This window comes from Erythrolamprus reginae, chromosome 5 (genome assembly GCF_031021105.1).
Source record: "Erythrolamprus reginae isolate rEryReg1 chromosome 5, rEryReg1.hap1, whole genome shotgun sequence".
Classification (NCBI taxonomy): Eukaryota; Metazoa; Chordata; class Lepidosauria; order Squamata; family Dipsadidae; genus Erythrolamprus; species Erythrolamprus reginae.
In genome coordinates, this window is record NC_091954.1 from 47,791,918 (window position 1) to 47,809,687 (window position 17,770).

Consider the following 17,770-nt stretch of genomic DNA (forward strand, 5'->3'; position numbering starts at 1 on the left):
TAAGGGAGGGAGAAGGTCGGACCGGGGGCTCAGAGAAGGAACACACCCGCTGTAATACCCTCCTCCCAAAAGCTGCCTCCGCAGAGGCAAAGGAGTCAATTCGATAGTGTCTGACAAATGAGGACGGAGCTGCCCAAGTGGCCGCCCTACAAATGTCTTCCAGTGAAGCCTGGGTCCTCCAGGCCGCTGTAGTAGCCGTGCTGCGTGTGGAATGTCCAGTAAGTCCCTGTGGAACAGGTGATCCCTTAGATCGGTAAGCCTCTCTGATGCAATCACACAACCAGCGGCTTATTGTCCTAGAAGAGACTCTGGTGCCCAAGGTTCTAGTTGCAAAGGAGACGAATAAAGCCTCCGAAGTCCTGAAGTCCTGAGTTCTGCGGATATAAATCTTCAAAGCTCGTCTCACATCGAGCTTATGCCACCGCAGCTCCGAAGGGTGAGTCCCATGGCTACAGAAGTCCGGAAGCACTACCTCCTGTGCCCTGTGAAAGGTGGAGTTGATCTTAGGAAGAAAGGCTGGGTCCAGTCTCAATACAACTCTATCAGGGTGAAACCTACAGAGGTCCTCTCTGGTAGAGAAAGCTGCAATCTCAGAGACCCGCCTGGCAGATGTGATTGCCACCAAGAAGGCAGTCTTGAGTGTTAACATTCTGAGCGATATATGGCGAAACGGTTCGAATGGGGGACCCGTTAAGGCATGGAGTACCAACGACAAATCCCAGGAAGGAAACCGATGTATTGGTGGTGGCCTGATGTTGGTGGCCCCTTTCAGGAAGTCCCTGATCCAAGGATGTCTGGCGAGGGAACGGTAACTGTCTCCACCTATGATTGTGGATAAGGCGGCCACATGACGGCGCAAGGTGTTAGGCGCGAGTCCTTTTTCTAGGCCTGACTGAAGAAAGCTTAAGACCAAGGGAGGGGAAGCTTTTTGTGGATCCACCTCCCGCTCCTCACAGAACCTGGAAAAGGAAGCCCAGGTTGCCTGGTAAATTCGTCTTGTCGAAGGTCTGCGAGCAGCCTGAATCGTGTCGATAACTGCATCTGGCAAATTCTGACGCTTTAGATGTTGCCGCTCAATCTCCACACGGTCAGCTGCCACCACTGAGGCTCTGGGTGGGAGATTGAGCCCTGTGAGAGGGAGATCCGGTGATCCGGGATCCTCCAGGGGGGTGACACTGACAGTTGCATCAAGTCCGCAAACCAGATGCGGCGAGGCCAGTAAGGAGCCAGCAACAGTACCTCCGCTCGTTGCTCCAGAACCTTCCGCATAACTCTGGGGATGATGGAGATCGGTGGAAATGCGTACAGGAGACCTGGTGGCCACTGAATTCGAAGGGCGTCGACCCCCTCCGCACCCGGGGTCGGGAAGCGGGAGAAGAAGCGTGGGAGCTGAGAGTTGCTCTGAGTAGCAAACAGGTCCAAGAGTGGCCTCCCGAACTTTTGAACAATGTCCTGAAAAACAGCGGGATCCAGCTGCCACTCCCCTGGATCCAAGGTCTCCCGGCTCAGCCAGTCCGCGCACACATTCTCCACCCCCGAGATGTGCTCCGCTGACAGGGAAGCAAGGTTGGCCTCCGCCCACCTGAGTAGGGACTCCGACTCCCTCATCAGTCGTCGAGACCGTGTCCCCCCCTGTCTGTTGATGTGAGACCGGGTGGAGACGTTGTCGGTCCGAACTAGGACATGCTGACCCCTGACCAGGTCTGCGAAACTGAGGAGAGCCAGGGAAACCGCCTTCAACTCCAGGAAGTTGATGTTCACCTCCCTCAGGTCCGATGGATTCCAAAGGCCCTGGGCCAGATTCGAGGAAAGATGGGCTCCCCACCCAGTCAAGCTGGCGTCTGTTGTCACCGTGAGAAGGTATCGTTCCAGAAAGAGGGAACCCCTTGTTAGAGCTGGGGACACCCACCACCGTAAGGACCGTCGAACCTCTGAGTCGAGATGTACTTGTAGGTGGGAATGGCTGATCTTCCTCCTCTGGAATGGCAAAAGGAACCATTGTAGAGGCCGTAGGTGATACCTGGCCCATGGGATGACATCGATACATGAAACCAGTGTACCGAGAAGTTTGGACAGGAAGGAGAGTCTGGGGTATCGCTGTGATGCCAAGCCCCGAACGAGCTCCCTGATGGTGGACTGCCTCTCCTGGGACAGGAAGACAAGGCCCCTCCTGGAATCTATGGTGGTCCCCAGGTGAGCTAGACGAGTCGTGGGAGTCAAGTGGCTTTTGTCGAAGTTGACCGAAAAGCCATGATCCTGGAGCGTCTGGATGGTTAGATGTAAGTCCTGAAAAGCAAGGTCTCTTGTCCTGGACAGAATCACGATGTCGTCTAGATAGGCCATCAGGCGCACCGATTGCTGCCTGAGACCTGCCGTCAGGACATCCAGCAGCTTCGTGAAGGATCTTGGGGCCGATGAGAGCCCGAAAGGCATGGCCCTGTACTGAAAATGGGCCCCATCTAGGCTGAAACGCAGATATTGACGGTGAGGCCGAAAAATGGGGACATGGAGGTAGGCCTCCTTTAGGTCTATGGACGTCATGTAGTCCCCCTGGCGGATGGCGGCCAGAATGGAACGCAGAGAATGCATTCTGAACCTCCTGTACTTTACATAGAGGTTCAGCCGTCGAAGGTTCAGTATGAGACGTGCCCCTCCTGAAGATTTCGGGACCAAGAATATCGCCGAGTAGAACCCCATACCCTGTTGAAGTAGGGGGACCTCCTCGATTGCTCCTATCTCCAACAGGTGGGACACCTCTTGATAGAGGAGCCTCTTCTTGGAAATATCCAAGGGGGCACGACAAGGTAGATAGCGGCAAGGTGGAGGGCGAAGAAACTCGATCTGCAGACCTTGTGAGACCGTGGCAGTCGCCCATGGGTCCGATGAGGTGTTTGTCCAGACGTCTGAGAAATGGATTAGCCGGCCGCCCAAAGGAATGTCCATAGGAGAGTCATTTGGTTTTCCTGAATCCCCTGCCGGAACCTCTAAACGGGCGGCGGCCCTGGAAGGATCCGCGATCAAAATGCTGGTTCCTGTCCGAACGAAAGGAACCCTGGCCAAAGGATCCTGGAAAGTAGGACCTCGACCTCTGGTTATTGGCCGAGGTGAGGTCATTCCGAAAGGGCTGCCTCCGTTGGTAGGGGGCAAAGCGCCTTCCTTGCTTTTTGTTGGAGTTGGGCATGACCTTTTTCTTGTCCCTGTCCTCCACCAATACGTCGTCCAAGATCTCTCCAAAGAGCTTCTTGCCCTTGAACGGTGAAGAAGCAAGGGCCCATTTTGATTTGACATCGGCCTGCCAATTCCTCAACCAGATGAGTCTGCGGGAGGCGACCGACGAGGCCATTGCTCTGGACGCGAACTTAGCGGCATTAACTGTTGCGTCAGCGGAAAACTCTGTGGCCGCCAGCAGTTTGTTCAGGTCCTGGCGCAGCCTCGCATCTTGGGGATCAACTCTGGACTGGATGTCTTTTATCCAGAGGAGCGTAGCTCGATTAAAGAAAGAGGCCGCAGAAGCGGCCCTTACAGCCCAAGCTGACATCTGATGAGTCCTGCGAATGACATTGTCCGCCCTCTTGTCCTCAGCCCTTAATCCTTCTTGAGACTCCGAAGGAACAAGGGCATTCGAGACCAGACCGGTTACTGGTTTGTCCACTATGGGTAGATCTAAGAGATCCTCCATGGCCTGGTCAAAGGTGTAGAAGCGCTTGTCCAGGTTAGACGGGCCCTGGGGTGTCGCAGGGTTCTCCCATGGGCGCTGTACTGTCTCTAGGAACAAGTGGGATGATGGGACATTGACAGTCTCCTGCTGTGGAAACACAAACAGGCCCCCTGCCGGCTGACCCAGAGCCGAAGGAGCTCCCTGACCTCCTTCTCCCGCCTGGTCAATGGTCATTTTTGCCTTGTTCAGCAAAGTCCTGAAGAGGGAGGATTTGAACAAACCGGGCAATGCAGGCAGTTCAGGTGGTTGTTCATCTCCGGATAAGTCCTCCTCCGCCTCGCTGAACTCATCCCTGGAAAATTCATCATCATCTTTGGACTCCAGCATGGATTGAGTGGCTGGAGCTATCCAGGGGTCCCTGAACCTAGGTGGAGCAGGATCTGCTGGTAGCTGCTGTTGCTGAGCCACACTAGCCTGCCCCTGAGTATATGCACTAACAATTAAGTCCTGCAGGGCCTGGGGCATACTCTGCCAGGCATCCTGCGCAGTGCGTAATCCAGCTACCGTGGGGGTGAATGTGGCTGCTTGTGACTGCCCACCTTGTGGATGGATAGGCTGTGGAGCAGCGAATGTGCAGGGCCACGTAGCTTGTTTTCCAAATGCGAGGGCCTCTGGCCTGGGAGAAATGGAGGATTGGAAAGGCCTCTCTGGTGACCAATCCCTTTCAGAGGCCGAGCCTACAACCCCTGAGGTGAAAATGGGGGAGGCTGGCGGGGGAATGGCACCTAAAGGCTGAGCAGTAGATGCAGAAGATCTCTGGGAGGCCTCAAGCTGTTTTTCAAGTGCTTTGATGCGCTTCTCCGCTTCTCTGAGCGAAGCCCCCTGGGAGGATTTGGATTTGGACTTGGAAGCCCTCTCCTTGGGGGTACTGGGCCTGTTGGCACCGGCCTCCTCCCCGGCCTGGGCCGTTTGATCAGCCATGGATTCAAAAAAACTCACAATTAGCAATCTGCGAGGGTGAAGAAACGACTCTGCTCACACACCACCGACAAGAGACACGAGGACAGGGCAGCAAAGCGCCTGCGTGTCTTTGTAACAGAAATAGGCCCTCAGAAGCTGAGCCAATGGGAAACGCCCCTCACCGGCGCTGGGGAGGGGGCAGCCTGGCGAGAGCAATAACGGCCTGCTGCTATGGCAACTCTTGATACATTTGGGCGCGAAGCAGCTCTCTCGGCCGATGTGCCTTCAAAATGGCCACCGGGCCGTTGCCCCGGCAACCCTGGATACAATTGGGCGCGTCAGGGGCCGTTCGGCTCATTGCAGCCTCCCAAGATGGCCGCCGGGCCGTTGCCATGGAAATGGGCGGGAAGCCAAGCTCTCCTGCCCTCCGGCTTCTCTTTCGTCGGCTCCCCCACTGAGGCCTCGCCGATGCCGATCGCTCCTCTCAGCTGGCAGTCGGGTTCGTAGCGCTAATCAAGACAGCGCGGAGCGGTGGGGGGGGGGGGCGCTTGTAAAGCCCTTCATGGAGGCCCCTGTCCGAAGTGACAGGCGGCCTGTGACCTATTCGCGCCGGGAGGGGCGGACCCCCCCGAGGCGTCAGTCACCCCCTCGGCTACCGGGCGCTGCCACGGAAGCAGACAGCCCGGGGGCTCTCTCTGTCTCCCACAGGCCCTTTTCACAATGTGGGGAGAATCACAGAGGAGCAGCAGCTGGCAGAGCAAACCCTCTGGAGGTTTAAACCCTGGCTGCCCGAGGAAATCCAGTCCCCCTGCTGCACCTGAAAGACAAAAGCAAGAGAGAAAAAAATATATTAGTACATTTTATTAATAAAACTCATTTTGTAAAACAAAAAAGGAAAGGAGAACAAACTCAAAGTCCCTTTTACTGCGACTGAGTTTTTAGACTGGAGGGCTAAGGGGGCGGTGACTCCCTAATATTTAAATTAAACTCAGTCCCGACCAATCAGATTGAGAATTACCCATCCTGGACTCTCCTTGCAAGTGCATTGGAGAAGCCCCTCTTTCCCCTATTACTGTACATATTTATTTGATGAGAACATTATTCTAAATAAATAAGGAATTGGAAACTCCAATAAAATTTTAACCCAACTTAAAATTCTTCTATTCTAAAGTTCCTAAAGAGCAGAAATTGTGGGGGGAAATCAATTGCCAACTAAATGAATGATGCTCACTTGCTCATTATTTTGCACTACTGTATGTATTATTGCATCAGCTTTGCTTTACTTTCCCTAGAAAGTGCCTGTTGATCCCTAAAAAGCACCTGTTGATTCCAATATCTAGCTACTACTCTATGGAATGAAAATAGTAAAACCCAAAATTGAAAAGCCACCTTAGTTTTGCTGAGAGGTTTTTTGGAAAGACATTAGAATGGCTTTCACAATTTTAAGAGGATAATTATCATTTTACTCATAACTATTCTAGGTATCTATAGCTACCTAGCTGATCAGTTAATTCTCTCCTAGATAGCAAGGAAAAAACATACCTATTAATTTATTAATTGGATTTGTATGCTGCCCCTATCTTGTACCTTAAACTTCTACATCATTAAAATCATTTTAATAGTACAACCATGATATACAGTTTGACAACTGTAAAGGTCTGAGCCAATTCCAGCCTTGCATAAAAAGAAATTGTCTCCAAATTAGTCAAGTTTCTATGGTTTTACAAATAATTCCTAATTATGTATTATTAACATTTTTTCTATTTTTATTTGTCCCTTTCATAAAACTAAAAAAAACCCTTAGACGAATAGTTCCCAATCTTTTTTTTGCCCATGCCCCACCTAAGCATCAATTTTCCCTCTAATTTTTTTTCAGTGTGGGCGGAAAAGTATAGTGTCTGAGCCGCCAAGCAGGGAATGAAGTAGGAGCAGAAGGGCGCCGGGCACCGGGCAGTAGCTGTGGGGCGGCCGGCTGCAAGCAGGAGCTCCAGGACAGAGGCACCGACACCGTACATTGCTGGCGCTGCGCTGGTCATTTGCACGGGGCTGGCACTGGTCCGCTGGGTGGGCCGGGACGGAGATGCCAGTCCCACGCCCATGCCCAGCACAGCGTCAGCATATACGGCGTCCAGCAGCACGTCCAGCTGCCGCCATCGGTGCCTCCGCCCTGGAGCTCACGCTCGCAGCCGCCTGCCCCGCCGCGCCCCGCATCTACTGCCCAGTGCCGCTGCTGCTGGTGCCCTCCCACTTGATGCCCGCTTGGTGGCACCACCTTCATGGCCCACCCTGCTGCCCCGCACCCTCCAGAGCTGCCCGGCCCCGCTACCCCTGCAGGCCCACCTCAGGCCCAAGCCCTTCCCAAGAGCTGCAAAGCTCAGCTGCCGCCGCTGAAGCCAAAGGAAGCTCAGCTTCCGAACTCGCAACTTTTTGCTCTTCCCGCCTTCAGAAAAATGTTGCAAGACCGAAAGCTGAGCTTCCTTCTTCGCGTCTTTGAGGTTTTTCCCGCTACTGGCATAGAATCTGCGGGGGGGGGGATTTGAGACCTCTGCGCCAGAATTGAAAATTCTTATACGAAGATCTCAAATCTCCTGCGCTATAGCGCTTAGTGCAGGTTAGAGGGAACAGTGCTAAGCATCTCTAAAATCCTCAGAAAAATGTTGCGAGACCGAAAGCTGAGCTTCCTTCTTCACACCTTTGAAGTTTTTCCCGCTACTGGCATAGAATCTGCCGGGGGGGGGGGGGAGATTTGAGGCCTCTGTGCCAGAATTGAAAATTCTTGCATGGAGATCTCAAATCTCCTGGGCTATAACACATAGTGCAGGTTAGAGGGAACAGTTCTAAGCATCTCTAAAATCCTCGTGCCATCCCCTCAACCCCGAAATATAAGTCTTACTATTCAAAAAGTGAACTCCTACTCACGTGGAGGAAACCTGAAAAGGCCATTAACTTGGTTTAAACAAGGTTCCAATTGCTCTATTAAAAATCAAATTGCCCCGCTGTGGGGCATGGGCCCCACATTGGGAACCAGGGCCTTACCCTTTGGGGGTAAACTTCGTGTCAATGCTGTCGAGTTTCTTTTTTGTAGTTTTCTTTAGGGAGGTTTATCTTCAGTACTAACATAGTCTGATGGAGCAAAGGGGGCAGTGTGGGGTGGAGAGATAATTGGGGGGTTGTAGCAGTTGTGGGATTCAATTAATTTAATAACCGGTTCTTTCTAATGATGAGGTGAGAGTGGTGGGGGCTATTGTGCTTGAGTGGGCATGGCCAACTTGATGTCACTTATAGCAAAGAGGCAGAGGCAGCAGGCCGTTCAGGCTGGCAAAGAGGCAGTGTCAGCAAGCCATTTGTGCCGGCATAGAGGCAGCGGCTGCAGGCCATTTGCATCGGCAAAAAGACTGCAGTGGCAGACCGTTCGTGATGGCAAAGAGGCAGCAGCATCAGGCCGTTCACACCAGCAAAGAGGCAAAGGAAAGCTCACCAGGCAGGCAGGTAGCTGGGCCATATGGAAAGCAGGGGAGAATGATGAAGGAAAGCTTGGCAGAGAGCGAGGCCACATGGAAGGTCAGGTTGAAAGCAGGTAAGTGGGCTGGACCGCAGGAACCATATGGTCGAGGAAAGCAAGCTAGCAAGCGAGAGAGCAAGAGGGCAGCTGCTATGCCATGGCTAAGGCGATATAAGGAGTGACTGGGAGGGGCGGGTGGGCAGGGCTAGGCAGTGGTGCGATTAGCCAGTTCTCCAAACTGCACAAAATTTTAACAACTAGTTTGCCCAAACTGATCTGAACCAGCTGAATCTCACCTCTGAGTTGTAGCCTAAATAAAATTATTTCCCCTGGGAATTAAGGACATTGGTGCAAGTGTTTGAAAGGTGGAGACTGAGGTCACCAAGCAACTGAACTGCATGCTGATTTGACCGTGTGACTGAAGACTCGGGTGTGTGTGAAAAAGTTTTACTTTTAATTGGGTGTAAAGCTGGCGGGAAGTTAAAGCTGGTTTTCTGCCAGAAACGTGCCAATTTGATATGTCCCAATAAAACGTTCTTCGAGTAATTGCCTGCCTCAGAGTTCTTATTAAATGGAATATATTACTTGGAACTTTGACATTTAGTGAATTATATTGCCAATTATACCTTTCTGATAATACATCAAAGAAAATAACATCAATTTATTCCCGTCACGTACATATGCAATTTGTATATTTATATTTAGTTCTGCTCTGGTGTTCTTTAATAGTTCTACTCTTCTGTTAATTATTATGCCATAAACCTCAGGTGATAGCTTTTCCAAAGCAAATTTCAAAATACAGTCAACTTAATAATATCGTATTGGGTAAAATATATATTATACACCATATTTACCTTTTTGAACATCCCTATCAAGTACTTCATCGAAAAGCTTTTCTTGAACTGTTGGCGGCAAATCTTCAATATCTGTAAAGGAGTACATTCGATTGTTACACATTTGACCGTAACAATTCATTTAAATGTACAACTTTTTCTACTTTAAAAACTGCTTCACACAATATGATGAACACTTTTCAGAACAAGCTCTTCAGAACATTCTCATTTGTTCATGTGGTTGTTTTTCTTTCGTATCTAAACTCATCAAGTGATACCTGAGGTATCAATGCAATAGTTCTCAATATGTATATAAAATCTTATTGTGAACCAACAGCAAATAATACAAGTAATGAACTCAATAATGACTAAAATGTAAAGCAAAGTTGCAGAACATAAGGTTTTAAAGGCGCAGAGCCCTGGAGGAAAGAACCTAAGACAGTGATGGCAAACCTTTTTTTCTCCTGGTGCCGAAAGAGTGTGTGTGCAGACTATCACGCATGTGCGAGTGCCCACACCCATAATTCAATGCCTGGGGAGGGCAAAAACAGCTTTCCCCATCCCCCGGAGGCCCTCCGGAAGCTGGAAATGGCCTATTTCCCAACTTCTGGTGGACCCAGTAGGCTCGTGTTTCACCCTCCCCAGGCTCCAAAGGCTTCACTGGGGGTGGGGGAGGGTAAAAAGGCCCTCCCCCATCCCCCCCCGGAGACTCTCTGGAAGCCAAAAATGCCTTCCAAGAGCTTTTGTGCAAGCCAAAAATCAGCTACCCGGCACACACATGCACATTGGAACTGAGCTAGGGCAATGGCTCGCATGCCAGCAGATATGGCTCTGCATGCCACTTGTGGCACCCATGCCATATGTTCATCATCACGGATCTAAGACCTTCTGAAGTTATTTCCAATAATGTATTTTAATATGACTTTTTAAAAATATAAAACATATGGGTAATATATATAATTTAAATTAAATTAAATCTAATTTTTTCTGCTGGCCCTAAAATGCATCTTGTAAAAGATTGCATTATTGCTATAAAAGAGATAGTGTCTTGATTATTCCTTTTAAAATGGCAGTTTCAAAACCTAACAAATTACTTCTCTATAAACTTAAAATATTTCTTGCTAAATCTACTCAGGCTATATATTTACTGAACAACATCATGTACAACTGAATTTGACAATGCAAGATTTTTGTATAAATCTATGTACAAATGTTATTTGTTAAAGGTGAAAAATATAAGTCTTTAATATGTAAGCTGAAATCATATTTATTAGTTATGCATTATAAAATAATCCCAAACTTTACCATTTGTCCTACCTGAATTCATGTTATGCATTGAATAGTAAATATATTTTTCCATTCCAATTATATAAGATTATAGAGGAGTTTGATGGAGTAAACTAATTAAAAGTAGTTTTTAATTTATATGATTCCTATGAAATAGTAACATATTTGTGCAGCAAACATAATAAATAATACAATCCTGTTAATTAGATCTTCTAGACAAAATGAGTTTAGGAAAGTAGGCTTGAAAATTCTATTAAGACACTCACTAGAAAAGTCTTCTTATTAATTCAAGTAACATTATTCTTGCTCCCTTTTCTTGGCCCACCCAACATAACAAAAGAGATGCACCAAAAATAATTATTTTCACTTAGTAGTGTAGCCAAATTGTTTTGCATTACATACTCCAATGAATCAGAACAAATTAAGTATAATTGTAGAATTGGAGACAAGAGGTATTCTGCATTCAAAGCCTCCTCCAAAAACTCTTTTGCAACAAAAATATATAATTCAAACATAATGAGTTTATATTGATGAAATTACTTTTTACAAATAATCTAAAAGCACAAAAATGAAATGCTTGCTTTAGTCATAATGCAGGTTTCAAATAGAATGCCTGTTTAGGCTCTGTTGAACTGAGGGGAAAAATAAGTTCCTGAGATTGGGCTTGCCATGGAATACCTGAAGAAAAGTTCCAAATGAAAGTAGTTCTCGTTATCTCAATCTACATGGAATAACAAACAAGAACTCCAATAAAGAGCAGGATTAAAAAACAACTGATAGAAGAGCATGCATGAGGGAGGGGGCATTTTCTAAATAACTAACTTTACAGATATATTTTATTTGTTATACCTTGAGTTGTCACAGTGCCTTATATGTACTTCCTAGTCAATGGGATACTGGCGAAAAAAACATTTGCTTGCAAAATAATAATTAAATTAGAAAGCATGACAAGCTGTGGATTTATCTGTTGATTTAAATTATTTATATGATCATTCATCTCACCATAGTGACTCTGGATAGTTCACAAGCACTAAAAGCAATAGCTCCAGCCAAAGCCCATGACAAACTCAAGATAAAACAATAAATTTCAATTGTGAAAAGCTAAATCAGCAGCAAAACTTACCTAACCGCCTGGCCCAAATGTCTGGGAAAATAGCTTGATCTTTGGAGTCTTAGGAAGGACTAACAGGGGTGGTACTGTTCCAATGTCTAGGGATTGCTGTTCCATAGAACAGGAACTGCCACAGAAAAGGTAGGACTCTTGAGTCCAAAAATATGAAATATGAAATATGAACCCCAGCACAACTCTCTCTGCTAGATCTAGTGAGCCAGCTTGAAACGAGAGAGAGGCAAGCATATAGATACCCTGGGATGGTTAGGACGGTGCCTAAACCCTCTTTGGGTTTTTAAAATCCCTTTGTTATTTTTGTTTTATGAAGTTGATCTTTCAGATGGTTATATTCCCCTTTGTTTTCTTTTTAATTCTTTAATTGTAAGCTATTAAAGTACTCGTGGCCACTGAGTCACAAGCGCCTGAATAATCAACCTAAGGCTCTAGGTCGCCACAGCTGTACTTTGTGCATATTTTATCCAGCGCCTTGGCCCTACAAATTTCATCCTTCTGTGCCACCTTGGAAACCCTGAGGGCTTCAGTGGCATGAGAGGGAGGTGGCTGGAGGTTCCTCTCCTTATGGGAAGAGGAGCTAGCCAGATCTTGGGAGTATGAGATCTCTGGCTCCCTTTGCCTCCTGGCAGAGGGCTTTTATGCTTCCTTCTGCTCTACTCTGCCATTCTAGTGCAACTGCACAGCTATAAGGCCTGATGACAAGCTACCACCTGAAACAGATGGCCTAGAGCAGTGGTTCTCAAACTTTCTAATGCCGCAACCCCTTAATAGAGCTCCTCATGTTGTAGTGACCCCCAACCGTAAGTCTAGCGCAATTCTCCCAACAGAACCTTAAGCTGATTGGCAGAGGGACGCCCCCACTGTTAACGTCTGATTGGATTGTAAAAGGCGCCAGAATAGAAGCTTTAGTTCCTAACACCATGGGAAATTTGTCTTTTCCCATGGTCTTAGGGGACCCCTGTGAAACGGTCATTTGACCCCCAAAGGGGTCCCGACCCCCAGGTTGAGAACCACTGGCCTACAGGCTATTTAGCTGAGTGACAAGCCTTCAAAATGACCATTGCCTTAAGGTTGACAAGAAGCAATCCAAATGGCCGCTATTAGAGGAGCAGAGACTCTCAAAATGGCCACCTCCTCAAAATGTAGCCAATGCAAAAACAAAATGGCCACATCGAACTGTGTCACACTCAAAATGGCCACAGCTAGAGGCAGGAAAAGCAGAGTGGCTCATCTGTTGATGCGCTGGCCAGGAGCAGCCCTATCTAAGAGCCTGCAGCCTGAGACAGTCGGAGCAATGACAAGGAGCAACGCTCCTCAGTCTAATATGAGATAACTCGCTACAGACAGGTGGCCCTCATCTGGGGCTTGGCTAATGGCTACCGCCGAAGCCTTATGCCACACTCAACTCAGCGATTACAGATGATAGGACAGTCCGCTGGGGAGAAAACTCACTGTTGAAGATCTCAATGACCAATACAGTAATATCTCAAGAATGGAGCTGAAAAAACACGCGTCCTATTCTGATTGAGGATTGAGTCAAAGAGGAAAAATTAAGGCAGGAGGACAAAGATATACAATTTGACAGACTCGGTCCTCATTAGCTGAAGGGGCGGTGTCATCTTATTCTTGGAGTTTAGTTCCATCCACTATGGAGATGCTGCAAAGGATATGAACTTGAGTACAACTGATAGCCTAGTCTGTTCTTTTTTAACTTATTAAAAACTGTTGTGTGAATCCTAAATTGACTATAAAGCTATGATGGGTATCTTTATAGTCATAAGACCATTTATTGATGTGAAGGACTGGGGAGGTGGGGGGAGAGAAAGTCAACTCAGTATGGTGTCTAATGTAGAAAATAATGTAGAGATGTTACAGCTTCAGGGAAGTTATATGAAAAAATAATTCCAATCTTAATTTGATCAGCAGAAAGCATAGGGAAATGGGTAGAAACATCTGAATCAGTTTCTATATCAAGATATCTTCTCTATTAATTAGTGATGTTCAATTATCTTATCAGACTCTTAATCTTCTTCCAGTAAAGCTTACCATGTCTTGATTTGTAAGAAATCAACTGCAACTAAATCCCTAAATGAGAGAACCTGACAGCTGATAGTCATGGGCTATGAAATACAGTGATCCCTCGATTATCGCGAGGGTTCCGTTCCAAGACCCCTCGCGATAATCGATTTTTCGCGATGTAGGGTTGTGGAAGTAAAAACACCATCTGCGCATGCGCGCCCTTTTTCCATGGCCGCGCATGCGCAGATGGTGGAGTTTGCGTGGGCGGCGGGGAAACCCGGATCTTCGTCTGCTCGCTGCTGCTGCGGCCGCCCAGCAGCTGATCTGCTCGGCGGCAGCAGCGAGGAGCCGAATCGGGCTTTCCCCTTTGCGTGGGCGGCGGGGAAACCCGGATCTTCGTCTGCAGCAGCGAGCAGACGAAGATCCGGGTTTCCCCGCCGCCCATGCAAAGGGGAAAGCCCGATTCGGCTCCTCGCTGCTGCTGCCGAGCAGATCAGCTGCTGGGCGGCCGCAGCAGCAGCGAGCAGACGAAGATCAGGGTTTCCCCACCGCCCACGCAAAGGGGAAACCCCGGCTCCTCGCTGATGCCCCCGCTCGCCCACCCGTCCGCCGCCCGCCGCCCGCCAGCAAGAGGGGGAGAGATAGAGAAAGAGAGAGAAGGAAAGAAAGAGATGAGAGAGGGAGGAAGAGAGTGTGAGAGAGGAAGAAGCAAGATAGAGAAAGAGAGAGAGAAAGAAAGATGAGAAAGGAAGGAAGAGAGTGACGTCATCGGGTGGGAAAAATCGCGATATAGCGTTTCGCGAAGCTCGAGATCGCGAAACTCGAGGGGTCACTGTAAATGATAAAAGTGTAACTTTGATTAAGTTATTTGGAGGTTAAAAATCAATGAGAATAATTTAGAAAGTCTGTTTTGAATATTTTGTTTAATTGTAAGCCTATTTATAGTATACATAAAAAATATTAGATATCCATCTATAATTATGGATAAGGAGGAGGAGGAGGAGGAAATCCTACACGAAAAAGCAGGTGACCCTCATTTAACAAACTTCCATTCATGTTTCAAGGGCGGAAAAAGGCTGGTCCAGATCCCCAAAGTGGGGTGAACCCTCTGCAGTACCCTCCTGTCAAACGATGCCTATGTGGATGCAGAGGAATCCAGCCGATAGTATCTAATGAAAGATTATGGTGATATCCTCATTGGAATCTTGCATGGCCCAAGCCGCTGTAGTGGCTGCACTCCTTGTTGAATGAGCAGTTATGCAGCCTGGTAATGGAGTAGCCCTGATTTCATAGGCCTTTGCAATGCAAGCTTTCAGCCAGCAACCCACTGTTGAAGATGAACAGATGAACTCCCCCATGAGATTTGCACTGCTTTCACATTCCTGGCCTTTCGGGAAATGCTGAAGACACATCTTTGTCGGCAGGCTTGGGGCTGTTGAATATAGACCCTCTGCCCCAGCCCACATTATGATAGAGATAGGGATGAATGTGATTGAATGATTTTAATGAATAGGTGTTTTTAGATTGTTAACTGATTTTAGCATGTTTAATGGACTTAGTTTTTAAACTGGCTTAGTTTTAATCTTCAATTTCTACTGTTTTATCTTATGTATTTATCTTTATGTTGTAAGCCGCCCTTAGTCTGCGGAGAAGGGCGGCCTAGAAATTGAAATAATAAAATAATAAAATAAATAAAATAATAGATGAAACTCTTCCCCTTCAGTGTTGTCTGAAAAGACACGAATAAGATTCAGATCTCCAAAAAGTGACTGTCCTTTTAATATACCTATGAAGAGCACTCCTGATATCCAAGGTATGCCATTGTTTCTCTTGATGGTGAACAGGATTAGGGCAGAAGTCAGGCAAAATCAACTCTTGGTCCCTATGGAACCATGAATTGACCTTCAGAATAAAGAAAGGATAAAAAAACCATCCTGTTGGGATGGAAAATGCATAAATCAGAGTGAACTGAGAGAGCCTGCAAGACCAGAGTAAGATCCCAGGATGGATAACGATGCACAACTGGAGGTTTTAGATTAGAAGCTCCTTTGAGGAAACTGCGGACCCTAGGATGATGAGATAGAGATTGAAGACCATCAAATAGTAAGACTATGGATAGGGTATCTGCCTGCCTCCGGAGAGTGTTTTGAGATAAATCCCTGTCCAAACCTTCCTGTAAGAAATCCAGGACCTGTGCGATGCAGATATTGGAATGATATTGTATTTGGAACAAAACCGACAAAATGCCAACGAACTAGCATTACAGATGCAATTGGTGGATGCTCGTCTGAAAGACTGGATGGTGTGCATCACCCTTATGGAAAACCTGTCCTTCCTCAGGATATCCCTTTCAAGTGCCACACAGCCAATTGCAAGCATTGGGGGTCTGGATGGAGCACTGCTCCTGGCTGAGTGATATCCTGTGGTCTGGAATCCTCCAGGGGCAAGTCACCAATGGGCTCACCAGATCCGCATACCAAGAACATCTGGGCCAATGAGAGTCAACTAGCAGAACTTCCACCCTCTCTACCAGCAGTTTCCATATCACCCTTGGAATAAGAGGGAGAGAAGACATACAGCAGACCCTGTGACTATGGACTATGTAGAGCATTGGTCCCTTCCACTCCTGGTACTACGAATCTGGAGAACCTGGGAAGATAGGTGTTCGATGGGAGAGGGCTTTGAACAGATCCGGGTACAGGCAGCACTCTGAGTGATCTATAGTGGTCCCGCTCAACCAATCTGCTTGCAAGTTCGAAGTCCCAGATTTCTGTTCCATCCTGAAGGAGCAGTTGTGACGCTCTGCCCAGACAGCCTCTATACATCCACATCATCGGCCGGAGCAAGGTGTTAACATTCAACGACCCGAAGCCTGCTAGCAAAGGTGAATTTTTAAAACCTTGCGAAAGGCCAAGAGAATGGGGGCAGTACAAATCTCTGGAGAGTTGATTCCAAAGGGCTGAGGCTACCATAGAGGAAGCTCTTTCCCTAGGCTGCGCCAGAAGGCATTGCCTGGCTGATGGGACATGGAGAAGGCTAACTCTGTGGGACCTAATTGGCCGCTGGGAGGCAGAAGATAGTCCCATAGATAATCTGGTCGTAAGCCATGTAGGGCTTTATGGGTCATAACTAACACTTTAAATTGCGTTCAGAGACCAACTGGCAGCCAATGCAGTTCGTGGACTGATGGTGATATTCATGTTATATGATGTGAATAGATAGAAAATGGTACAGGTATAATAGAATGTAAGTACAATATTTCAATGAACAATAACTATATTGTAAAATAAAAAAAATGGATTGGATTTATTTATCTTTTTTTCAAATTTATTTTAATAAAATGTTTTGAAATAATAATAAAGATATATCTAAATATAGTTTTCTACTTAAGATACATTAGTAATTTAGTTTATTCAGCATGGAATGGAGCTTAGTTATGTAGCATGAGGCTGCATATTCTACAATATTTACATTTTTTGGGAAACTCATTCATTGAATGCAAAGTTCTGCAAGCTGAGATAACATGCATCCCATTTATGCATTCACACAATTTCACAGCAGGGATGACACTTGCCCTTTAACAATTATGGTTTAAATCAAGTTGATTTAAATCAAGCCTTTTTTACTTGATTTAAATCATATCCACCCTGATTGTAACTTTGATCGATTAATAAATGAACTGTTATAAATTGAGGACTACCTGTAGTTGAAAGAATACAGTCAGAGAGAATACTAAAATAGTTCAAATTTAAACAGTAATAAGTCACAAAGATTTGCTTCAATCATCCAAGCTCTGAAAAGCAAAAAAGACAGCCCTTCAAAGACTGGATAATATTGAATACCAAACTGAAGCTATCATCCTATCCAGGAACAGTAAAGTCCTGATTGCAAAAGGAGTATGTTAATTTGCAGGCTATTTATACATTTTAACCTTCCCAAGGTTATTGAAGATGGGTTTTTTTTAAAATTAAGCACAAGATACTACACTCCTTCTATTACAAGGAGGATTTACCCAATCCTCACTAATGGAAGGAAACTGCCCACCTGTCCAAAATATGTTTCCTGCAACTTTTACATGCTATTCTTTTGTGAAATCTTCCAGAAAAGATAGTAATATGTTACACTCATTTTGTCCTTTTAGCTTCCCACTGTGGTAAGGTCAAATTTTGTGCAGCTATGCCGAAAATGCAGCAAGAAATTGTTCAAATGTGATAAATCTGCCACTTGGGACTCAGACTACCAATTCTATTTTATTAATTTTAGATTTTGGACTAATTTGTTTTGTTTTAAGATAGGAATAATAAAATTATCTTTGTAGCAGTCAGTTTCTGCTCACAGCTTACAACCTAAACACAACAGTTGTAATAATAGAAAGAATAAATGAA

General features: G+C 46.5%; 1 protein-coding gene across 4 annotated transcripts in view; it reads right to left on the minus strand.

Moving 5' to 3' along the window:
* ZRANB1 (zinc finger RANBP2-type containing 1) overlaps positions 1-17,770 on the minus strand; it is a 74,408-nt gene that overhangs the window by 18,863 nt on the left and 37,775 nt on the right. For all 4 annotated transcript variants that reach the window (XM_070752522.1, XM_070752524.1, XM_070752523.1 and 1 more), the window contains one exon: positions 8,975-9,046. In XM_070752522.1, coding sequence (XP_070608623.1) covers positions 8,975-9,046 — 72 coding nt within the window. The remainder of the gene's footprint in view (positions 1-8,974; positions 9,047-17,770) is intronic.